This window comes from Microcaecilia unicolor, chromosome 1, assembly GCF_901765095.1.
Source record: "Microcaecilia unicolor chromosome 1, aMicUni1.1, whole genome shotgun sequence".
Lineage (NCBI taxonomy): Eukaryota > Metazoa > Chordata > Amphibia > Gymnophiona > Siphonopidae > Microcaecilia > Microcaecilia unicolor.
Window position 1 is genome coordinate 689,101,873 of NC_044031.1, and position 25,220 is coordinate 689,127,092.

The 25,220-nt window shown below is 44.6% G+C and overlaps 1 protein-coding gene across 1 annotated transcript in view; it reads right to left on the reverse strand.

Moving 5' to 3' along the window:
• Nucleotides 1-25,220, reverse strand: part of TLN2 (talin 2) — a 523,010-nt gene that overhangs the window by 292,724 nt on the left and 205,066 nt on the right. The window contains 3 exon segments of the mRNA XM_030188409.1: nt 11,119-11,195; nt 13,472-13,573; nt 18,884-19,039. Coding sequence (XP_030044269.1) covers nt 11,119-11,195; nt 13,472-13,573; nt 18,884-19,039 — 335 coding nt within the window.

Here is a 25,220-nt window from a genome sequence, read left to right on the forward strand (position 1 = left end):
GTACTTCAGATGGCAAGAATTCAGTGGCTCAAAAGGAGGCTTCATCAGCTGGGTGAGGACGACATTGAGATCCCATGACACTGCAGGAGGCTTGACAGGGGGCCTTGACAAAAGCAAGCCTCTCATGAATCGAACGACTAAAGGCTCTCCAGAGATGGCTTTACCCTCTACACGATAATGGTAAGCACTAATCGCACTAAGGTGATTCCTTACTGAGTTGGTCTTGAGACCAGACTCTGATAAGTGCAGAAGGTATTCAAGCAGGTTCTGTGCAGGACAAGAACGAGGTTCTATGGCCTTGCTCTCACACCAAACGACAAACCTCCTCCACTTGAAAAAGTAACTCTTTTTAGTGGAATCCTTTCTAGAGGCAAGCAAGACACGGGAGACACCTTCAGACAAACCCAACGAAGCAAAATCTACGTCCTCAACATCCAGGCAGTGAGAGCCAGAGACTGAAGGTTGGGGTGCAGAAGCGGTCCGTTGTTCTGCGAAATGAGAGTCGGAAAACACTCCAATCTCCACGGTTCTTCGGAGGACAACTCCAGAAGTAGAGGGAACCAGATCTGACGGGGCCAAAAAGGCGCTATCAGAATCATGGTGCCGTGGTCTTGCTTGAGCTTCAGTAAGGTCTTCCCCACCAAAGGTATGGGAGGATAAGCATACAGGAGGCCGTTCCCCCAATGGAGGAGAAAGGCATCCGACGCCAGTCTGCCGTGCGCCTGTAGTCTGGAACAGAACAGAGGCAGCTTGTGGTTGGTCTGAGAAGCGAAAAGGTCCACCGAGGGGGTGCCCCACTCTCGGAAGATCTTGCGTACCACTCAGGAATGGAGCGACCAGTCGTGCGGTTGCATGACTCTGCTCAGTCTGTCGGCCAGACTGTTGTTTACGCCTGCCAGGTATGTGGCTTGGAGAAGCATGCCAAACTGGCAAGCCCAACGCCACAGCCCGACGGCTTCCTGACACAGGGGGCGAGATCCGGTGCCCCCCTGCTTGTTGATGTAATATATTGCAACCTGGTTGTCTGTCCGAATTTGGATAATTTGGTAGGACAGCCGATCCCTGAAGGCCTTCAGTGCGTTCCAGACCGCCCGGAGCTCCAGGAGGTTGATCTGAAGATCCTGTTCCTGGAGGGACCACATTCCCTGGGTGTGGAGCCCATCGACATGGGCTCCCCACCCCAGGCGAGATGCATCCGTTGCCAGCACCTTCGTGGGCTACGGAATTTGGAATGGACGTCCCAGGGTCAAATTTGTCCGAATCGTCCACCAGTGCAGCGAATTGCGGCAACTGACGGACAGACGGATGACATCTTCTAGATTCCCGGTGGCTTGACACCACTGGGAAGCTAGGGTCCATTGGGCAGATCTCATGTGAAGACGAGCCATGGGGGTCACATGAACCGTAGAGGCCATATGGCCCAGGAGTCTCAACATCTGCAGAGCTGTGATCTGCTGAGATGCTCTGGTCTGGGAGGCGAGGGACAGGAGATTCTGTGCCCTCGCTTCGGGAAGAAAGGCCTGAGCCATCTGTGAATTCAGCAGAGCTCCTATGAATTCCAGAGATTTGACTGGCTGGAGATGGGACTTCGGGTAATTTATCACAAACCCCAGCAGCTACAGAAGGTGAATAGTGCACTGCATGGACCGAAGAGCTCCTGCCTCTGAGGTGCTGTTGACCAGCCAATCGTCAAGATACGGGAACACGTGCACCCCCAGCTTGCGTAGATACGCCGCAACCACCACGAGACACTTCGTGAACACCCGTGGTGCAGAGGCGAGCCCAAAGGGCAGCACACAATACTGAAAGTGCCGTGTCCCCAGACGGAATCGGAGATACTGTCTGTGAGCTGGCAATATCGGGATGTGAGTGTAAGCGTCCTTTAAATCCAGGAAACATAGCCAATCGTCTTTCTGAATCATGGGTAGAAGGGTGCCCAAGGAAAGCATCCTGAACTTTTCTCGGACCAGATATTTGTTCAGGCCTCTCAGGTCTAGGATGGGGCGCATCCCCCCTGTTTTCTTTTCCACAAGGAAGTACCTGGAATAGAATCCCTGCCCTTCCTGCCCGGGTGGCACGGGCTCGACCACATTGGCGCTGAGAAGGGCGGAGAGTTCCTCTGCAAGTACCTGCTGAAGGATTGGGCTCCCGGTGGGCAATTTGGTGGCGTGGAGGTCAAATTCAGGGTGTATCCACACCGCACTATTTGGAGAACCCACTGGTCGGAGGGTATGAGAGGCCACCTTTGGTGAAAAACTTTCAACCTCCCCCCGACTGGCAGGCCGTCCGGTACGGATACTTTGATGGCGGCTGTGTTCCCATGGATCCAGTCAAAAACCCGTCCCCTGCTTTTGCTGTGGAGGCGCAGGGGGCCGCTTAGACGCACGCTGTTGACGGGAACGAGCGCGCTGGAACTGTCCCTGTGCCTGATGAGGCCTTTGGGCCAGCTGGGTGTACCTACGCTTGCTGTAGGCGTAGGGTGCAGCCTGCCGGGCCCGGGAAAAACGTCCACCTGCAGAGGTGGATGCTGAAGGCATCCGGTGGGAGAGATTGTCGAGAGCGGTTTCCCGCTAGTGTAGTTGGTCCACCAACTGCTCGACCTTCTCACCGAAAATGTTATCCCCCCGGCAAGGGACATCCGCCAGCCGCTGCTGGGTGCGGTTGTCCAGGTCAGAGGCACACAGCCACGAGAGTCTGCGCATCACTATACCTTGGGCCGCAGCTCGAGATGCCACATCACAGGTGTCATAGATACCCCTGGACAGGAACTTTCTGCATGCCTTCAGCTGCCTGACCACCTCCTGAAAAGGCCTGGACTGCTCCGGAGGGAGCTTGTCAACCAGGTCCGCCAGTTGCCTCACATTGTTCCGCATGTGGATGCTCGTGTATAGCTGGTATGATTGGATGCGGGTCACGAGAATGGAAGATTGGTAGGCCTTCCTCCCAAACGAGTCCAGAGTGCGAGACTCCCGCCCAGGGGGCGCCAAGGCGGTATCCCTCGAACTCCGTGCTCTCTTGAGAGCAGAGTCCACGACCGCCGAGTCATGGGGCAATTGAGGCCGCAGCAACTCTGGGTCTGAGTGGATCCTGTATTGGGACTCCGTTTTCTTGAGGATAGTGGGATTAGATAGTGGCTTCAACCAGTTCCAAAGCAGTGTCTCCTTAAGGACATTGTGCAACGGTACCGTGGAAGACTCTCTAGTTGGTGATGGATAGTCGAGGACTTCAAGCATCTCCGCCCTCGGCTCATCCATAGTAACCACGGGAAAGGGAATGCAGATGGACATATCCCTGACAAAAGAGGCAAAGGAGAGGCTCTCAGGAGGCGAGAGCTTCCTCTCTGGTGAAGGAGTAGGGTCAGAGGGAAGGCCCACAGACTCCTCTGAGGAGAAATATCTGGGGTCCTCCTCCTCCCCCCACGAGGCCTCCTCCTCGGTGTCGGACATGAGCTCTCTCAACTCAGTCCTCAACCGGGCCCGTCTCGACTGCGAGGAACCACGTCCTCGATGATGGCGTTGATCGGTAGACTCCCGCGCCGGCGGGGACGAAGCTCCCTCCATCGACGTCGACGGGGACTCCACCTGCGTGGCGGTCAACACCGGTGCCGCAAGCGGCGTCGGTGGCCTCGGCATCGGGCCAGAGCACCCCCATTAATGGCACCAGGGGCGCAAGCACCCCCGATACCGGCAGAGCCTGGCGCATCAGCCCTTCCAGGATTCCGGGAAGGATGGCTCGGAGGCACTCGTCAATGCCCGCTGTCGGGAAAGGATGGGGGGACCGGTGTGGGTGCCGGTAGCTGCTCGGGTCCAGGAGACGGTACCGAGGTACCCGCGGACTGACACAGCGACACCTCTTCAACCGAGGGGGAACGCTTCTCCCGGTACTGCCGCTTCCTGGGCGTCGAGTCGTCCCTCGAAGTATCGGAGCTGGCAGTCCCGTGCGCGACCGATGACGGTGATTCTTTGCTTTCTTTTGATGCCCGTCATCGGCGCTCGGCGGAAGAGACGAAGAGGAGGTAGAACCCCCCCCCCCCGGCCTCGAGGAATCGGATCCGACAGGGTTCGGTCCCGATGGCCCTGGGCAGAGGGAGTGGCCGGGGCAGACTGCCAGCGCGGCCGTTCACCCCCGCCGTCACCGGCAGGCCAAAGGTACCTGTACTCCTGGGGTCGGTGCCAGAGTCGGCGCCGATTTTGTCGACATCGGTACCGAAGACCCAGCCGTCGACACCGATGCCGTCGAGGTCGACGTCGAAGGGCCGGCGCAAGTTCCAAAAAGACGGTCCCGTAGTACTTGCCTCGCCACCTATGTCTGCTTCCTTAAGCCGGGACACAAGGTGCACGTCTTGGAATTATGCTCCGGGCCGAGGCACTGGAGACACCAAGCGTGGGTATCGGTCTGCGAGATCTTCCAGCTGCACCGACCACACTTTTTGAATCCGCTGGGGACCTTCGAGGACATCGACGGAAAAATCGCGTCGGCGAGGTCAAAATCGTCGATGGTGGCGGTGAAAAGCACACCCGAAAAAGAAAAGGCCGCGACGAAGCGCCCTCGCGGCTAAGAACAATGAGGACAACCCTTTTTTTTTTTTAAAGAAAAAAAGCACGCGAACGCGTATGCGAAACAGAGAAAAACCGCGGCTAGGCCGCAATCCGGTTTCCAGGGCTGACAAAGAGAGAGACGGGTAACACGTCTCTCTCCAGCGCGCAATAGAAAAAAACTGAGCGGGAACGGTCGCGCACGGGTGGGAAGACGGCCGCGCATGCGCGGTGGACGTGCCCTGCGTGCGGGACCACCCGCAAAGTTTTCTTCCGGTTGGTGGGGGCTGCCGTGGACGTCACCCAGTCGTGAGAACAAGCAGCCTGCTTGTCCTCGGAGAAATTAATGCTTCACTTATGTAATTAACCGTAAAAGCATTTTACAATTTATATTATGTACATTGACTACAGTCAAATTCTACTACAATATAATTATATTTTTATAGTAAGACAAGACAAAAATGAAAATATGTTAAAGAAGCTCTAAATGTTATTTTAAAAGTGAAATGTGACCCTGCTTAGAGGCACAGATCTTCTTTATTCACTGAGGAATATTGGACAAACACACTTAAATCATGTTCCACTGACTGACGTTCAGATCTGAATTTGCTCTTAATTCGAGTGAGGCTAGAAAAGCCTGCCTCACATAAGTACTGGCAAATTGCAACAGAAATGAATCAGCATGTCTAGCAATGTCCGGATATTCTTTGCTAACAATACGCCAAAATCTGTCCAAGTCTAGTTTGTTGAATTTGAGCAACAATGTGTGATCCATATTTAGCTCAGTCAACTGTTCATGGTAGTTAGGTCCAGTTCAGTGGAACCTACTACAGTGGACTGACGGGTTCCTCACCCAATCATACTGTGCAACATCAATGTCAGGAAAGTAAACAGCAAACTTTCCACGAAGAATCTCCAGATGTTAGTCAATGTTCATGATCAAATTCCCGCCTGCCTGATCAGTCATGCAAGCGGGAACGTTTCTAATGCTCTCTGTGCAACCTTCTCTCTCCACAGTGCTAACTTCAGCTGGAGGCCATGACACTTTTCTACCTTGCATCTTTGTATTTAAATCTAAGATGTCAGAAAATGTCTGCCAGATATGCAAGTTTTGGGCACCACATATCATGGCTGATAAAATGTTCAAAAATCACAACTCGGAAGCGAAAAATAACTTCACCTATACTCCGAGTTCATACATACGTAACAAAACTTTGCTGCAACTCAACCAACACACTTCTGTATGCAGCAACAGGTTTCTATGAGCAGCTCCCATTTCTCCACTCAATGCTTCAAACAGCCATGACTTCAGTGGACGGAACTTAATAAAGTTGACAATTTTTATGGTAGAATCAAGCACTGATTTGAGTTACAGTGGTAATGCTTAATATAAGGGGGGGGGGGGGGGGGGGGGGGGGGGGGATGGGAACAGGGAAAAAGAGGAGAGATGCTGGACAGGACAGATAGAGGATGCAGAGAAAAGATGGATGGCGGATATGGAAAAGAGGTATGTCAAATAGCCAGGAGAACCTGGAATGACAGGAAAAACAAAACAAAAAAAAAAGCAGGAGATATACTGGACCAAATAGAACAGAAAAATAAAACATTCAGACTACAAAGGTAGAAACAAGTATTTTATTTTGAAAGTTGTCCGCTCTGGGAAATGTGCATCTCTGATACCTTGCATTTCATTTTCTATTTCTCTAGTATTGCTGTATATGCAAGTCTGACTTCTTGAGGTTTACAGTTTTTTGCCTTCATATCTCTCTTACTGATCTGTGATCCCTTGTTTCATACTTGCTGAGGGTTTGACTGAGTTTTGCAATTGTGACCAAGGCACAGTATTCTGCTAGCATGTAGTTTCTGTGTAGAGATCTATAGCAGTCCTGTTTGTTCCATTTTCTCACTAGATGGGAACTAGTGTTTTAGGGCCCAGTGTAATTTTTACAGTACTATTATATAGTAAAGGGGGGGGGGGGTGCTATAGTAGATGTGGCAGGGGACTTGGAGGGCATGAAGGTGGAGCACATGTGTGGCTGAACTCCACACTTTATTAGCATGGTGGGGTCTGGCCTCCTTGCCGCCCATAACTACCAGGTTGTTCTTCAGCAATTGAAGCCATATGCATCTGTTTGCTTGTGTATGAACAAACAGATGCATATGGACAGGGAGATGGATGGACCCTCCCAAATTGGTACTATTGCTTAATTGAAAAAAAGCACAACACAAAACACTTCTCAATTTCCTTGACAAAAAAAGTCTGCCATAATGAATTGACACTCTAGGTGGGCAAGGTTCAAGGGATTAATCACATCTGTAGGGTTCTTGTTTAGTGATCTGTATGTTTAGAAATTCATACTATTTTAGAAATATAACACAAAGGAAGCTAATGCAATTAAAATTTTGGTGTACTCCAGGCTGCAATCAGTGAGAGGAACTAGTGAACTTCTCAACATCTCTCTTCTGCCCTTCAAAACAATACGTTCTTTATTTCATTTTCATACCAATGTGGATAGCCATGCCAAGTCTGAGATTGCAATCCCTACTGAAAAAAAAATTAGTAGAATAGTCATTTGTTTAGTCCCTCCCAAATCCTCTGGGTTCCCTGGCAAGCATGGTGTAAACAGCAATCAAAATGAAATATGCTTTGCCTTCAACAGTAGAACAAGATACAATATGGAAACAGCACAGTTTTTGCCCGGGAGAATGCACTAGTGAATGCACACAGGGTAATTCTATAATAGAGCACCTAAGATAAGGTGGGGTAAAGCAGGCACCTATTTCATGCTATTCTCTAAATAGTACAACAGATGGCAAAAAAAACACCTTACATTTATGACACTTTTCTTCCTCTAGGTCCTGCTTCCATTTAGACATGTACTTGTATTTTTCAAATTTCAATCCCCGCAGATAATCATAAAACACTGTAATCGCACCTTTTAGCTTTTTCATAGAACCTCACAAACCTTCACTATTTCCCTTTTCTGCTACCTCTTCTCCTTTCAACCCCCTTTGAGCACATGTAATGGTGGGCTTCCATTACTGGGTAGAAATGTCCCTCGAGAAGTACAAATACTTCCTTCAACTGCCCAGAAGGGATTCGTTCCCCATCATCCAAAAGCTGCCCAAAACTGATTAATCCTTTTGATCCTACTATTTGTACATCTTCAAATATCCCCCCCCCCCCCCCTATTAAGTCTGGTTCATAACCTACATAGCTCTAGCAGATAGTTTGGCTGCTCCACCCCATCTTGCCCCTACCTCTTCCACAAGTCTAATAAGCGTCATGTGAATGGATTACCTCTATTCCTCTCCCCTTACTACCTGACCTCCACAAAAGGTATTTTAAAGGGCAAGTTGGACAAGTCTGTTGCTCCAATCTGGTGGTTAATTTGGTCTGTCCAATTTCCCACTCTTAATAAATGCTTAAACTGCGCAGCTATATCATAACAGGCAACATTAGAGACTGCCCTCCTCCAGTTTTCCAATTTTGCCACACTATCTCTCTTGCCACCGATCTTTTTCTCCCCCTACGTATTTAAACAAGTCTCTTTCTAGCTTTTTAAAGCTATCTTCAAGACTCGCACTAGCAATATCTGAAATAAGAACAAAAGTCTAGGCAAAATATTCCTTTTTAGGATCACTATCCTTCACCATCAGGTTGTATACCCCCTCCCCTCCCCTCCCCACACACACATACACACTTCAGTTTTTAAGCCTCTCCACACTTGTATCAACACACATTCTCACAATTTTTGCTCATAAATTTGTGTAAGGTTCTTACTTATCTGCACCCCCAAGTATCGTACAGCCCCTCTGGCCCACTTAATTGGACATACCTCTGTCAACTCCACTCATTATTTTATAGACCTCTATCATATCTCCCCTCAGCTGCCTTTTCTCCCCATCAGAGTAACCCCCACAGCTACCATTTTGTCCATACTTAATTTGAAGCCTGGTATTCCTTCAAACTCTTTCAACTCCCACATCAACATAAGCAATGTTAACTGTGGGCTGGTGATGCGTGCAGTAAGATGTCACCTGCAAATAAGGCTATTTTATTTTGAAACTACCCATTTTCACTTCCCTGTCTCCATTAGTTCTAATTTTTTCTGCTAGGGGTTACACAGACAGGGTGAACAGCAGTGAGGAGAGCATACATCCCTGCCTAGTTCCCCATTCAATACTGATATTCTAATATCCTCCATTTACTTTAACCCTTTCCCTGGTGCCTTCATACAATCACTGCACCCACATACAAAATTCCATCGCAGTCCCACCTTCTGAAGAACACCCAAGAGAAAGTTCCAGTTGACTTGGTCAAATGCTTTCTGAGTACATCAGTGGCATAGCTACTAGAGGAGCCCCCCCCCCCCCCCAAACTTTGGGCACAGGCGCCCTCCACAACTGTAGCACCCCTTTACCTTTGTGGCGGGAATGCCAAATCCCCACCAGCCAAATCAAAACAGTAAAATAGCTCCCCTTCTCATGCTGCTTCCTTAAGGCATGTGCGAGAAGTCCCAGCATTGGTGGCTGAAGGCACATGCCAACTTCTGCCTTAAGGAAGCAGAGCGATGAGGAGAAGAGCCTCATAACTGTATTTGCCTGGTGGGGCCTGAGTGGTGTAGAATATGAAGAAGTAAATCGATTTTTTACTCGTTCCAAAAAACCAAAGACTAAGGGACACTCAAGGAAGTTACATGGAAATACTTTTAAAACAAATAGGAAGAAATATTTTTTCACTCAATGAATAGTTAAGCTCTGGACCTCTTTGCCGGAGGAGGTGGTAACAGAGGTTAGCACATCTCGGTTTAATAAAGGTGTGGACAAATTTCTTGAGGAAAAGTCCATAGTCTGCTACTGAGACAGACATGGGAAGCAACTGCTTGCCCTGGGATTTGTAGTATGGAGTGTTGCTATGATTTGGGTTTCTGCCAGGTAGTTGTGACCTGGCTTGGCCACTGTTTGGAAAACAGGATACTGGGCTAGATGGACCATTGGTCTGACCCAGTATGGCTACTCTTATTCTCGCCAGCAAAGGTATGTTTGAGGCGCGGAGGGAAGGGGGAGGGGAGAGAGGAGGAATGAGCAATGTGTTGCCTCTCCCTAGTCCACCCCTGAGTGCCCCCCAAATTGGAGGGGCTGGCTACATCCCTGGTATTCATTAGAAGCAACATCACTTTCTCTGTCCATTACTGAGTGTACATATAACTTGCAGAGTCCTCTTTATATAGTCTGTTACCACTTGATCTAAATGAAGCAGGTTCATAAAAACCCCCCCAATCTACTGGCTAGGATTTTCGTTAATAGTGTTACATCTAAATTTAAACGGGAGATAGGCCTATAAGACCCACAGACAGTCAAATGTTTTCTGGCCTTTGCCAGCATCACGATGCCTTGCTTCCCTCACAGAGCAAGGTAAAGATTCTCCTTCCAGTAGCCAATCGCCTAATCTTAATAACCGTCCCACTCCCCCTCCACATTTTTTTTATACAAGGAAGCTGTGAACCCATTTAATCTTAGGGCCTTATCAGTTTTTAATTCTTTTACTGCCCACAACAGTTCTGGTTGGCTCAGTGGAGCATTTAACCTCTCCTCCTCCTCTACAGACACCACTGGTAAGGTAACCGTTTACAAATATCTATAAATGTTCTCCTTTTCCTGTCATCCTCCTTTCCTGTACAGCCTTCAATAATATGCCAAAAATTACTCCCTGGTTTCTCTCTCTGTGTACAATAATTGATCCTATCTCCATTTGATTTTTCAAAAAGTATCTGTAGCAATGCTTTGAAAACTATTCTCTATGTGGTCAAGTATTGGTCTTGGATTCTTGTACATAAAAAACCAGCATTGGGGTGCAGTGGAGGAGTAGCCTAATGATTAGTGCAGCCTGAGGAACAGGGAAATTGGGTGTGATTCCCACTGCAGCTCCTTGTGACTCTGGGCAAGTCACTTAACCCTCCACTGTCCCAGATACAAAATAAGCACTTGTATATAATATATAAACCGCTTTAACTATAGAAAAACAGTATATAAAATTTCATCCCCTTTCCCTTAAGTAAGCAAGTCATAAATAGATCAGTTCTTAGTACATGAGTCCTTCAATGTTCCAAAAAAAAAAAAGAAAAGACAATTCATTTTCAGAATAAAAATCTCTGAAACTGACAGATAAGGTGGCCCTTTAATCGAAGTGAAGTTTCAAACATATCATGCAGTAAGTGCAAAACTTATGAAGTAAATGTTGGAGACATTCCCAGCTTCTTCTCATACATTTAATGCACCCTTTATTGCAATTTAAGTGGGCTGACAAATGGGAGGTCGTAAGTGTATCTGTGCTGTCTGAAATAGTGACAGGAACAGTTAAGTTACTACATGCTAAATGCAAGGTTTGGTCCATGCGCATTCCCTGCCCACAACCTGCCCAAGAATGTGTGCGCTGCCATGCCAACACAGTAATTGTATCATGGCCATGCATTATATCACCGCATGGTAATTCATGTGGTAACTGCTTACCGCACATTAGTACCAGGGCCTCACAGTCTGTTCTCTTTGTTGAGTCTAACATGCCTTCATGCAAACTTACTTTTTAGGAGAAACAGATTCTTCTAACATGGTAGATTCCTCATCTCCTTCCAGCCCAAAACGATCTTTGCTTTGTTTCTGAATAATAATAGAATATGAATTCTCTGTTTAACAAATTTAAAAAATGAAGGTAATTGGTGCAAAGTTAAAGGTGAAACTTAATTTTTTCCTAAGCTTTTATTTGAAATTCATTCTGTATTTCCAATTTACTGCTCTTTTGCATTTTCTGACATTGTAAGATTTAATAAGAATAAAGTTTGTACTGTAGAGATTATTCTGTTCTTATATACTGTATTTGGAGCAGAGGGAGTGAAAATTAAAATGCTATATAAAATGAGAAGGAAAAGGACCAAAGACATAGTAGTGATGTATCCCATTTCAAGCTTTATCCTCAAACGTGGGGATTCCTCTGCCCCAGTCTCAGGCTTTCTTGAATTCTCTTACTGTTTTTAGCCTCTGAATATAAACAACCCTTTCTGTAAAGAAATATTTCCTTATGTTATTCCTGAGTCTCTCCCTCAGAGCCACATATCATGGTCATTGTTTGGAAATTTGCTTTCTACTGAAAAATATTCCTGTTTGTACATAAACTCCTCTGGGAAATGTGAATGTCTCTAACATATCCCCCTTCTCATACATATTTAGATTCTCTAGTCTATGAAGCAGCCATAGTTAGAATCCCAACATCAACAGGCGCAGGGTGGCTGATATTTTGATGTCTCGATTACAAACCTTGGGAAGTAAACACACAGCAGAGGGTATCAGTGTTGTAATAAGAATGGGATTTATAAGACTCAAAAAAAAAAAGTCGACAATGCCTGCTGTAACTAACCAGCAGAGGCCAGCACCATGCTGATATTTAAACATTACACAGAAAGACAGGGCAGTAGAAGGAACAGAGTTGAGGACAGGTAAGACATGGGGAGACACCATGTTGGTCTAACAGAAATGTATATGCCTAACTACCTAAAGTAAGGCCACTGGGGAGACTTATTGGGCCAACTGAACCTTTTTTTGCCATCTTCTACTGTGATCAACTCTAAGCGTGACTTTGCTTAGATAAGAACTGGGACATCACTGAAGGTAGAACCTTCTGCAAAACATATATGGATACCAGGAAATACATGTTCAACAGCTGGCATGTCCAGCAGAATAGACATTTTAGTATGGAACAGACTCAAAAAAAGAACAATATCAGTTGGGGTTTTGAGTATGCAAGTGCTAGATTTTACAAAAGTGAACATCTTAGAAGAGCCAGTTAAGGAGAAGAAAAATTAAGTAAGCATGTTTACCCTCTTGATCATTCATGCAAACTCCAAGTCCAAATAAACATTTTGCTAATACTTGCCTTGTCTCGGAAAAGGTGTAAATGCCAGTCCATTTATACATATGCTATATAGCTAAGCATTTATTGCCATTGTAAAATAAGAAATCTTACAATGTCTTATAGGTTGTATATCCTGTTTCAAAACTAAAAACTATAAAAGCACAAATGCCTTTTGCTATAGTACGTATATAATCATTCAGTCACTCTTAACCACTTGGCCTTAACATCCCCCTGCAATCTTCCTGGTTACTATGGATGTGCATGGCCAAGATCATAAAAAGTATTTGATTAGACTTTATGATTATTTTAAATGAAAGTTTTGCATGTTTTTTAAACACACATTTTTACTTTTTGCGTGCATTATTTGAGCACAAGAATTTGTTTTGCACAAGTAAATCAATTGTGCACATATTAATTCATAGGTGTATGCACACACAAGGAATCTGCATGTACTTTAAATTTTTAGGTGCCCATGGAGCTCATTTTCAAAGCACTTAGACTTACAAACTTCCGTGGGTTATTATGCAACTTTGAAAGTCTAAGTACTTTGAAAATACACCTCCATACGAGCCACATGTGCACATACCCCCTACTGGATACCCCTTGTCCCTCTGTACCCTGGTCCAAGTGTCTTCAATTAATATACTTTCTTCCTCGGCTCTTCTACTGGTCTCAGAGTTTTGTACTGTACCTTTATCTTTGGTCTGCATCTGTTAACCTCTTTGCCAGCATTTGTACTTTGTAAACTGACTTGTGTATCAACAAATGGCGGTACATCAAAAGCTGACACAATTATTAAATGAAGTAGGAAAGCAGATCTTTACATAAGACAGTTATATTTAAAGGGATTTAATTCCAGAGGAATGCATTTTGGCTCAGAATTTAAAGTTTACAACATATCTAGAATATTACTCAGATTTGCAAGTCCTTTGAAATTTTTCACCACAGGGCTTTGGTCGAGCAAACTGGTAAGGTGCCCTCTGTGAGAACATTACTATCCCATCAGACTCATCTTTAACTTTCCTACCTTTTTCAAAATGATATCTATGTAGCCTGCAATGAGCTGAGAGATCTGTTCTCCTTCAGTGGTTTGCACTGAATAGTAGCTTTCTTGATATTCGCCAAAATCCTGCAAGAGAAAATATACTTCTTGGTAATTATTATTTAAGGAAGATTGAAAAACTCAGTGTTTACAACCGATTTCAATTCATGTTTTTGCACATCTAGGTTTTAGATCCATTATTAGTATTCATCACTATTGCAAAATATTTTTGATGTTTTTTCCCCCCATTCTTCTTCAGTACTTTCTTCTTATACCTCCACATCTCCTACTGCTCCTTTCATAAAGGAAAGGGGCTGGCCGCCTCCGAATAGGGTGGTCAGGCACAAACAGGTGGTTGCCTGGGGCACCTATGAAAAAGGCTAGGGTAGAGGCCAGGGTCAGAGTCAAGGTGGGAAGGAAGGGGAGCAGGTGGGCATTTTAGGCAGGGTCATCAGAAGGGGCTAGAACCAGTGGGCAAAACTATGAGCTACAGCACAGAGCTATGGGTGGCTTCTTGGGATGACTGAAGAGGGTCTGGTGCAGGTCTGGCACCATCTTTTTGGCCAGCCTCACTAGCTCCCCCCTAGCTTGCCCAGAACAGGGTTTCATTAGAAAGGACAGTTTGTTCCAGCATCAGTGGGCAGGTCAGCCCCTGACAGAGAAGTATATTAGCAAACAAGAAAATGTCAATTCTGCCTGTAAGCATGAATTTGGGTCACAATTATTTATGATGGTAGTGGTGATAGCAATGAATATTCTGTCTCCATTTTCTATGGAGGGGACAGGAGTTATGAGTTACGAAGGCAAAGTGGCTGTGGCTAACCCCAGACTTTGGCAGAATGGGATTTCATAGTAAAGAAAGGCTGAAAAGATACAAGTGAGGCAACGACAGCCCCAAACTTGAGCAGACCCCTTAATCATACTGGACGTATACAGTTCATAAGTAAGGGTGATTAAAGTGTTCAAATAAAGGCTTTAAATAAAAGGCTTGATGAAAAGGGTCAAGAGCTGTGTCTCTAACGTTGGCCATCCTACTGCAAGGGTGGTTATCAAAAAATAGGTTTGAAGTTGCATTTATACATTGTGCATCTTATCACATTGTTAATGTTAAGTTTGCAATGCAGATGCCATAATAAAACCACTCTGTGAAATTACTGTTGAGCCTCACTGAGAACTGATTTACTGGGAAGAAGGGATAGCAGATTGGTTGGGGGTGGGGGCAGTGTTGCCTGTCCTGTTTGAGATAAAACAGAGAACATTTATTTCTTCATAATAGTTCCAAGACAGCCTTCCTCCATCCTAAGGTGTTTGATTGCAAGCCATGTAAGAAGAATGGCAGCCTGGAATTAACATCAATACGTTATAGAGCTAATGACAGCTGATATTTGAACAGTTTCCACATTTGAGGCCTAAAGCACCCAAAACTATCCTGTCCCAGTTCCTTACTCTCAATCAACTTTCCACTTATTGCAGTAGCATAGCCAGAGAGCCAATTTTGGGTAGGCTTGTTCAAAGTGGATGGGCATACAAATATATCTACCCCACCCTACCCCCACCTCAAAATAAAATACTTTTAGGATCCCCCAAGCTTTGTCAGCTGAAGACTTCCTCGAAGGTGGCCAGAACTCCCTTTTACCAAGCTTGGCAGGCAGCAGCGTGCTTAGTTGTCAGTGACTCAAGAATGTGGTTGCTGACTGCAGAGCTTGTAGAAGGGAGTTCCGCCCAACTTTACAGCAGGTCCTCAGCTGGGATGCTTGCGGATCCCCACCAACTATACAGCAATGGTCAGGGCCAGTGTTAGACTTGCTAGGGCCCATGTCAGAAAATAAAGGAGGGCCTCCCTTCTGATCTCCTCACCTGCCAGTACTATCACACCAACAGACCCTTACCAAACACAGAACAACCACAAATTAGAAATAAAAATATTTAGACTAAACTTGAACTGGGAACCCTAAGAAGTTAAACTTGGCACATACTACAATACTGGAGAAATAAAAACAAAAATCCATTGTCTATTCTACTAAACACATCTGCTATCCACATTTCTCAAAGCTAACAAACTCCATTTAAAACATTCAAAATAAAATGCATTTTTCTACCTTTGTTGTCTGGGCATTTTATTTTTCCATTATGTTGGTTCCAGTTTCACTTTTCTGCTTTCCTGTCTTCTGCTAATCCTACTTCAAGCAGTTGTCTTTTTCATCTTCTTTCTAACTCTTCTCCTTCCTTTGTATTTTTCAATTCAAATTTTCATCTCTTTCTCTCACTCACTAGCTCTCCCATTCACCATCTCACTCCTACCCCAGTCTTTTACTCCCTTTCATCTTTAATCTACTCCCCATTACTATATCTCTACCCTCTGTAATCACTATCCTCTCATTCATTTCCTTTCCACCCTTCTCATCTACCTTCTGGCCTCTCCCACAGGGTTCCACCATCCCTAGCATCTTCCTCCCTCCATTCTTCTAGTGTAGCACCTGCTCTCTTTATCCTCTGTCCACCCTTGTAGCCTGCCATTTCCATAATCCCTTCTTTCTTCCATCCTGTCCTCTCCCCCCCCCCATGGTCCAGCACATGGTGTAGTTTGGGGGGGGGGGGAGCAAAGGAGGGGCATGTGCGACCAAGGTGAATGATTCTGCAAGCATGTAGTGTCTTTGTAGGAATATGCAACAGTCCAGCTTCTTTCAGTTTCCCAGTAGCAGGGTATACTGGTGCTCTAGAGCCCAGTGTAATATTTATAGAACTGTCTTTCATAGGTTATAGGGCTGTTATAGTGTGTTAAGATTTCTGTGTAGGTTTTGAGTGTCTTCTTGTAGGATTTGTGTTAATTTATAAAGTATCTGGCCCTATTTTAAAGCAGGCTTGGAGGCCCTAGTTGTCATCCAAAAGAAAGATGCTGAACTCCAGTGTTTTTCACATCTTGTATATAGAGTTATGATGCAAACAGAAACCCGTCTACTTTAAACAACTGTCTGGCAGGGGAAGGAACATATGCTGTTCCTGAGGTGATGATCACAAGTTGAATATTTTTGTATGGTAAGTTGTAAGGAGGATACAACATTTAACTGGTTAGGATAACTGCATAAATAGGACTGAATAAAACACACACTTATCTTCATGCAGTTTATCCTAGCCAGCCGGTTAAGTGCTGAATATCACATTTAACAACTATGTTTTATCCAGCTGCATATGCCTGAATATTCAATGCTGGTATCGCGACATGGGCCTGGCATTGAATATCTGGGAATTTGCGGTTAGCAAAACACTGACTGCTGCGGGCTGAATACCGGGCCCAATATGTCTGCTACTGGAGAGGGATTATATTGGTGATATTGACATGAAACCAGAATCGGATTTTATTCTGTATGATGAATTCTGTGAGGAAATGCTCTAGTTCAGCTCTGCACTCATTGTTGCATGAAGAAGGCTCCTGTGGATACAGAATATATGCTTGCATTTAACACTGTGACAATGCAGTCAAGGGGTCAGTATTTTTTTTAATATATATATTAGAGCTTTGGGCACCATAATTTAACACAAATAATTCTGTTAAGTAACCAGTGTTGGCAATTTTTTGTTTAGTTTAGGAATATAAATTGCATTCTTTTTTTCTTAGGGAAACTGTCCAACTAGTGTTTAGAACAAGGGGACCTTCTCACCCTCTCTCCTGATCAGAGTTTTCAGGGGACCCCTCTCTTTTGGGTGCCTGGGGGATGCCACCTCATCCCTTGCCTCAGGCAGCAGATTGCTGTGAGCCGACCCTTGGGGTAAGTGCTGTCAGGGGAGAGGACCAAGAGGAAAAAGAGTAATGCCCGAGGAGCAAGTGTTGCCTTTGGGGAAGGAAGATAGAAAAAAAGGTGTTGCCTGTAAGGTGGTGGTGATGATGAGCAGGGAGTGCTGCCTGCTTGGGGGGTGGTGGAGGCAGGATATTTTTTTGCTGATAAGGAGGGAGAAGAGCTGGAATTTGAAGAAGGAGAAAAAGGGAGGGTGCTGGTATCAGGCCTAGGGAGGGGGACAGGGAAAGTGTATTATCTCCCTACTAATTTGTGTGAATGTGAGAGGGAGCATAATGAGAGAAATTTCTCATGGTGCTGGCTCATTTCAGTTAAAGATATATCTTTACTATTTTGGTATGCTGGCTTCATATTCAGTGTTTTACTCTGGTGTGGGTTTTTAATTACCATAATGAATATGTATATAAATGAATATGCTGATGTGCTAAGCTCTACTTTCTGCCCCCCCCCCCCCCAAATGAATCAGTCAAACTACGCCCTTGGTCCAGCATTTCTCCCTCTCTCTCTTCGCTCATTTTCATTATCCAGCACCCCTCCATCACGCCCTTCCGCCCCTAGATCCAATATATCCTTCTTTCTCCCTCTCCTGTGCATCTCTCTCCCTTCCACCGCCATGCCCAGCATTTCCCCCTCTCTCCCACTGTCCAACATCTCTCTCTCTCCCTTTCTTGTGCCCTGGGGTCTAACATCTCTCCCTTAATCCCCTCCACCCTTCGTGTCCAACATCTCCCCCTCCCGTCCCCCCTTGTGTCAACAATTCTCCCTCTCCCGCCCCTCTCCCCCCTGTGCAACATCTCTCTTTCTATCCCCTACCCCACTGGCACCCACAACTCTTCCTCTCTTCCCCTTCCCATCCAGCATCTCTCTCTCCCTCCCTCTCCCCATATCTAAAAATTATCCCTCTTTTCCCTCCCCCACATGCAGCATCTCTTTCCTTCCCTTCCCTCCCCTGCACCCCCCATGTCCAACAATTTTCCCCCTATCTTTCATTCTTCCCTCCCATTGTCCAGCACTTTTCTGGATCTTCCCCCATCTCCCTTAAGAAGTGTCCCTCTTGTCAAAGGGTCCCCAGAAGCAGCAGCAAGTCTAACATGCTGCCTGCTAATAACCAAGAAGCTTCACCTCTGCCGCATTCTGCCCATGAAGAAACAGGAAGTTGTCACAGAGGGGGGCAGAATGCAGCAGAAGGAAGGCTTCTGGGTTACTAGCAGGCAGCGTGCGGGAATCGCTGCTGCTGCTGGAGACCCTTTGAAGTCAGAGCAACACTTGCTAAGGAAGGAAGATGTAGTACTGCTGAAACTTCCATAGCTATGGACCTGAGCCCATACTCGGTAGATCCAAGCCCACATGTGGCTATGCCCCTGACTTACTGATGCTCTAGTGAATCTGTGTGCCCCAAAACACACACAGGAGTGTGTGTGAGTACTGCTAAGAATCATCTTGGACAGTATTTAATGCCACCATCTCCCACAAATACTGGACAGGGGTGTTGGTGTTTAGATAAATAGAACCCTCTTCAGGACATTGCCATTCCTAAGACAAAATCAGAGCTGAGCATTCAATACACTTTGTAAATGGTTCCTTTATAACACTGAGAAAATACCAAGGTGAAGCTCTTTGGAGAGGCTGCCCAACGCTTCACAGTTGTCAGAGGCCATTCCTGTAGCACTTCTTTGGTTCTTTCATCCACACGCATCACTGAGTCTTTGGTAATTCCCAGCAAGCGAGGAACCAACTTGTTTTTACCCTTCATTTTTTCCTGGAATAAAAACATGGTAACAGTTTATTTCTTTAGTTGTTTGTTTAGATTTACTTCACACCTTTTATAGTAATAGCTCAAGTTGAGTTACAATCAGATACAGACAACTTAACCAGCTTTCGCAAATCTATGAAGACACATCTCTTCAACAAGGCCTACAAAAATAATCCTTAATGAAACAAATCACTCCTTATACCACCCAAATGCTTTAAAACACCCCTCACACAACCTTACCTAACACCTTCTAACTTATTCCTCTTCTACCTCCAGTTTATCACCGACTGTATCTAATATTATGTAATGACTATATCATATTAACACCCTGTAAGCCACATTGAGCCTGCAAAAAGGTGGGATAATGTGGGGTACAAATGCAATAAATAATACACTAGGTATTTTTCCTGTCATCTGAGGTTGTACCTGAGGCAATGGAGAGTTAAGTGATTTGCCCAAGATCACAAGGAACAGCTGTGGTATTTGAACCTAGCTTCCCTGGTTGTCAGCCTGGTACTCTAGCCACTAGGCTACTCCTCCATCAGTTTGACCAGTTGCTCCTGCCTGTGACACCGGAGTTTTACTGGCCCGTAATTATCTTCCTCTTATCAACACTTCATGAACTTCTCTCTAACATGCTTCTGAGGGCCTTCATGACCATTAGTAGGCTATTTCCATATTGGGAGGGGGGGAGGAGAAGATTAACAACATAAGACCATAATAATAGCCATACTGGGTCACACTGATGGTCAATTTAGCCAACTATCCTGCTTCCAACAGTGGTCAATCCAGATCACAAGTACTGGCAGAATCCCACATACTAGCAAGATTCCATGTTACTGATCCCAAGGATAAGTAGAGGCTTTCCCCATGTCTATCTTAATAGCAGATTATGGACTTTACATCCAGGAACTTGTCCAAGCCTTTTTTAAACCCAGATACGCTAACTGCTGTTTACCACATCTTCTGGTAACAAGTTCCAGAGCTTAGCTATTTGAGTGAAAACAAAATATTTTCTCCTATTTGTTTTAAAGGTATTACTAACTTCATGGAGTGTCCCCTAGTCTTGCACTATTTGAAAGAGTACACAATCAATTCATTTTTACTCATTTTACTCCACTCAGGATTTTGTAGACCTCTATCATATCTTCCCTCAGCCATCTCTGTTCCAAGTTGAAGAACCCTAGCCTCTTAAGCCTTTCCTCATATGAGAGTACATCCTTTTAGTTGCAGCCATCACACAATAGCAACACCTTGTGGCAAAACTCAGAGTTCATGCACTAAAGTTTATGAGTTCTCTGTGCATCTCTCTTAATATTATGAAATGGCTTCCTTCATCCATTAAAAAGGAAGGAGAGGCTCACAGAGTAGCTCAATGACAAGACTGCTTATTCCCATGAAGATAGCCCCCTGTCTGATTCAAAGATCAAGTCTTCTACATCCCAGGCTGGATGGCTGGGGATGATGTGGAGGCAGTGTTCACAGTCCCTCAGGGGAGGGGAGTGATGATCACTGTTAATAGCGACACTTGGTGGCTGGATTTAGAGCTTATGATGCAAAGTTCTGGCCTTGGATCTACAGCAGTAATGACCGGTACAGGAAAAATAGGAGTGTATTAAAATGGGGGGAAAATACCCAGCTGGTTGTGAATGAAGGCTTAAAGGACTAAGAAAAAGGAAGATCTATAGGACCAAGCCAATAAGAGAGGAATGCTTTATAGCTGTAAACCACCAATACTACCAGTAACATGCTACTGCTGCCTAGTAGAAGTAAATTCAAAGGGATATGTACATATAAACATTTTTCTGGTTCCACAGAAAAAAATGGGGTACAGTTTTCTTCTTTAGATAAAAGGTAGTACAAAACATACAAAAAGAAAACATCACCAAGATTTGTCTATTCTTATATTCTTTAAATATCATATTTATTAATCATATTCTAAAAAGAAATACTCTTCTTCTAAAGTAATTTCATGAATATTTATGAGAATGTGTTCAGCATGTAGATTTTTATGACACTTAACCTATCCAAATGCCATATGAACAAATTCTGCCAATAGCAATAGGAGGTCAGTACACAGTATATGACATATTTTTACAGTTTTTACAACCTTCATCAAGTGTGCCACAAATATTCTAATGTACAATTTTAAATTGTTAAATGATTTCAGCTTTGTGTGAGTTTCAGCTGTGTCTGACACTGTAGATGAGAACTATTTTTAGCAAGCTATGTTCACACAGTGTATTTTATCGTAATGATTTTTGACAGTTAAGTATCTGTGCTTTAAGTCAGTTTGTTGTAGGTTGAAATAAGATCACTGGCAAGCGCTTAAGCTATCACTGACAGGTTTTTGAATTACAGTTCTGCTTCTTCTGCCCCAAGGAAGTACCTTATTTGGTACAAAGTGGGTCTTGATCATACAACCTGTGGATCCTTTAATGACTGGCCCCAAGAAAGCATGAACCCAATCCAATACGGAATAAAAAAAAAAATAGGAACAAAGACAATGCATGGATTCCTGGGCAGAGGCGTTTTTGTTTAAGCTTAATAAAGACAAAACACAATGTCTTATCCTTTCGTCCCAGTACTGTAAAGTTGTCCACAGAACACTCGCCGTTAAGGACTACAAACTTCCAATCTCCAACAGCCTGAGAATCCTAGGAGTTGTGCTGGACAATCAAGTGCAAATCATCACAAAACATATGTTCTATGCAATGTGGAGGCTGAAGCGTATCAGGCATTTCTTAACACGGGAGCTATTCCATACCCTTGTTCAGTGGCTGGTCCTGTCCCATATAGACTACTGCAGTGGGATCTATGCCGGTTGCCGGGACTATATTCTTAAACAGCTTCAAATGGCTCAAAACACAGCCGCACGACTTATCCTGGGGAAATCACACTTTGTTCCTGCTCAGCCGCTCCGTTTTCAGCTACACTGGCTACCTATCAAGGACCATATTACATTTAAAATCTGTTCACTTACACACAAGATAATCTATGGAGAAGCCCCTGAATACATGCTTACTCTAATTGACCTGCCCTCTAGAAATGCCCAGAGCTCTGCAAGGACTTACCTCCATCTTCATTAGCCCACCTGTAGGCATGTAAAATACAAGATTCTTTATGCTTCGTCCTTCCCCTTCATCAGCACAAAATCCTGGAATGTCCTGCCACGACAGCTTAAGGAGCTCGTCGACCATCAGCAGTTCAAGAAGTCCTTAAAGACCTTCTTATTCGCCAAGGCTTACTCCCCTGGCTACTCCACTGTTTAACGTCTACCACTTGTTGGCTCTTCACCCCTGTCCTTTGCCCGTGTCATCCTGTGTACCTTCCCCTCCTGTCACATTCTGTTTCTGTGCCATCTCTATATTGAATTGTATACTCTTGACTTAATGTAAGCCGCATTGCGCCTGCTTATGTGGGAAAATGTGGGGTAAAATGCACCAAATAAATAAAATAATTAAAATGCCAGAATGGCAATAGTGAAAAGCTTACAAGCTATAAACTATAGGGTCCAGACCAATGGATAGCGGGCAAAGCAACTGACTCCAGTATACGTATCTGATGTTACTGGAACCATAATAACCAGGCACAAAAATACAATACAGTACCTACTACAGGCCATTTAGTTATTGAAAGTCACAAACAGCGCTTTCTAAAGGAACATGGAAACACTGAAGAACAGCCTAAAAGCAGAAAATAGGCATAAAATAAATGAGTTCTATGAGGTGCACAAGCAAGGATTAACAACTTGTACCTGGATATTCTGATACTACAGCTGAGAACCACCACGAGGAACTGAAGGGCCATTACATAAACATACACACTCCTTTTTTGTTGTTTTATCTTTCTCTGATATTTTCCTTTTTATTTTCTCACTATATCCCCATGATGTGGACTAGTTTATTCTTTGTTTTCTTTGTAATATTTGTAATTGAAAATAAAAGTTATGAAAAAAAAATCACACATACACACAAACTCCCCTCTCATACAGTACTGATTTGGATTCACATCATTCAAGGCTGGGATTGCAGAGATGATGATGAGCAACTGAAAGGAAAAACCAGCAAATCAATTAGCAGCGCTATGGTTGAATGAGCAGGGGAATGTGTTAGTTACTATGCATGCGTCTACTGACTTGGATTGTGTAGGACGGTGGACAGAATGAGAGAAAATCTTTAAAATGTCTATCTAGGAGGATTACAATACAATATTAGAAACATCATCTAACACTTCAAAATGTTACTGAGTATTGAAGAAAAGCATCCCAGCAAGACCAGCTCAGAGTTCTGCAAATGCAGTAAATGGTTCTTGTAAAACCAGGATCAGGAACAGTAAACAGGAAAAACCTCTATGACGAATCCACACAGTACAAAGGAAGTAGAGGGTAACCACAGATTAGACCAACTCGGGAGATGATGAGGGGCATAATCAAACGTCGCTGGAGAAATAGGTCGCCGGCGATCTATTTTGGCGGCGGCGCAACAGCTGGCCGGAACCGTATTTTCGAAAAAGATGGCTGGCCATCTTTTTTTTCCGATAATATGGTTTAGCCCAGCCAAATGCCAGAGTTCCCCGGGTTAGAGTTCGCCGGTTTTGTTTTTCAGCAATAATGGAAAAAACTGCCGGCCATCTCAAACCCGGCGAAATCCAAGGCATTTGGTCATGGGAGGAGCCAGCATTTGTAGTGCACTGGTCCCTCTGACATGCCAGGACACCAACCGGGCACCCTAGGGGGCACTTCTAAAAATGTTCAAAAAATACACAAATAGCTCCCAGGTGCTTAGCACCCTTCCCTTGGGTGCTGAGCCCCCCAAATCCCCGCCAAACCCACTCCCCACAACTCTACACCATTACCATAGCCCTTATGGGTAAAGGGGGGCACAACACTTAGCACCACAAGTGTAACAGGTGGGGGGGGGGGGGGGGTGGACCTGGGTCTGCCTGCCTGAAGTGCACTGCACCCATTAAAAACTGCTCCAGGGACTTGCATACTGCTGTCAGGGAGCTGGGTATGACATTTGAGGCTGGCATACAGGCTGGCAAAAAAGGTTTTTATTTGTATTTTTTTAGTGTGAGAGGGGGTTGGTGACCACTGGGGGACTATGAGGTCATCTGGTCAGTTGGGGCACCTTTTTGAGGCTTGGTCTTGAAAATAAAAGGACCAAGTAAACCCGGCGAAATACTGATGAACGCTGCTTTTTTTTCCCCATTATCCTTGAAAGCTGGCCATCTGGTAGCCACGCCCATGCCCGCCCATGTCCTGCCTTCACTACGCCACCGACACGCCCCCTTGAACTTTCGCCAGCGCGGCGACGGGAAAGCAGCGATTATGCCAAAAATGCCGATTTCACCACTTTTGAGAGATCGCCGGCGATCTCCTGATTTATGTCGTAAGATCGCCGGCGATCACTTTCAAAAATAAGCCTGGATGATGAAACATTTTATTAATAATTCAAGGGACCCTTTCAATTATCAATAAAATTTGTACCCTCTTGTAAAACCACGCAACACTTGTTTATCAGACTTTGTATCTCGCGGCCCTATGTTATTTGAAGGAATCTTTGTCCATCTATCAGTCGCGACGGGTACCGAGATCACAAACAGCTATGAGACTTTCAATGGATGTTGTGAATCAACTACATTATGCTGACACACGGACTATGGCCTTTGTGTCAGCAGCAATCTCACTATGGAATGCACTTCCTGACCAACTTCACCTTTGTGGTAGCTCGATGCAGTTTAAGAAAATATGTGACAGCATTTTTGAAGCAGCTATAGTAGTCATGTGATGTAACACAGAGATCAATATTTTTTTATTTTGTATGTTAAGCTTGTAATTTCTTTGTTATTTTGATGGTATTTTAATTATATATGTTTATATTTGGAAACTGACTAGTTTATAGGAGGTCTATAAATGTTTTAAGTAAATAAATATGCATGCCAACACACGCAACCAAACTTTTATACATCTGTGCATAGGCATTGCTAGAGGTGCAGTCTGGGCACAGAAGTGGCGGAAGCTGCTGTAATGTACGTGTGTACTTTCAATAATGCACGCGAGTACACAGATATTTCTGTCACTCTCTAAGCAGGTATTTGAAAGAATCTGTGCAGTATTGTGGATTATTTTAATAGCATGTTTTATGACAACACATAGGTGCATTTTTGAACATTTTATAGGAGC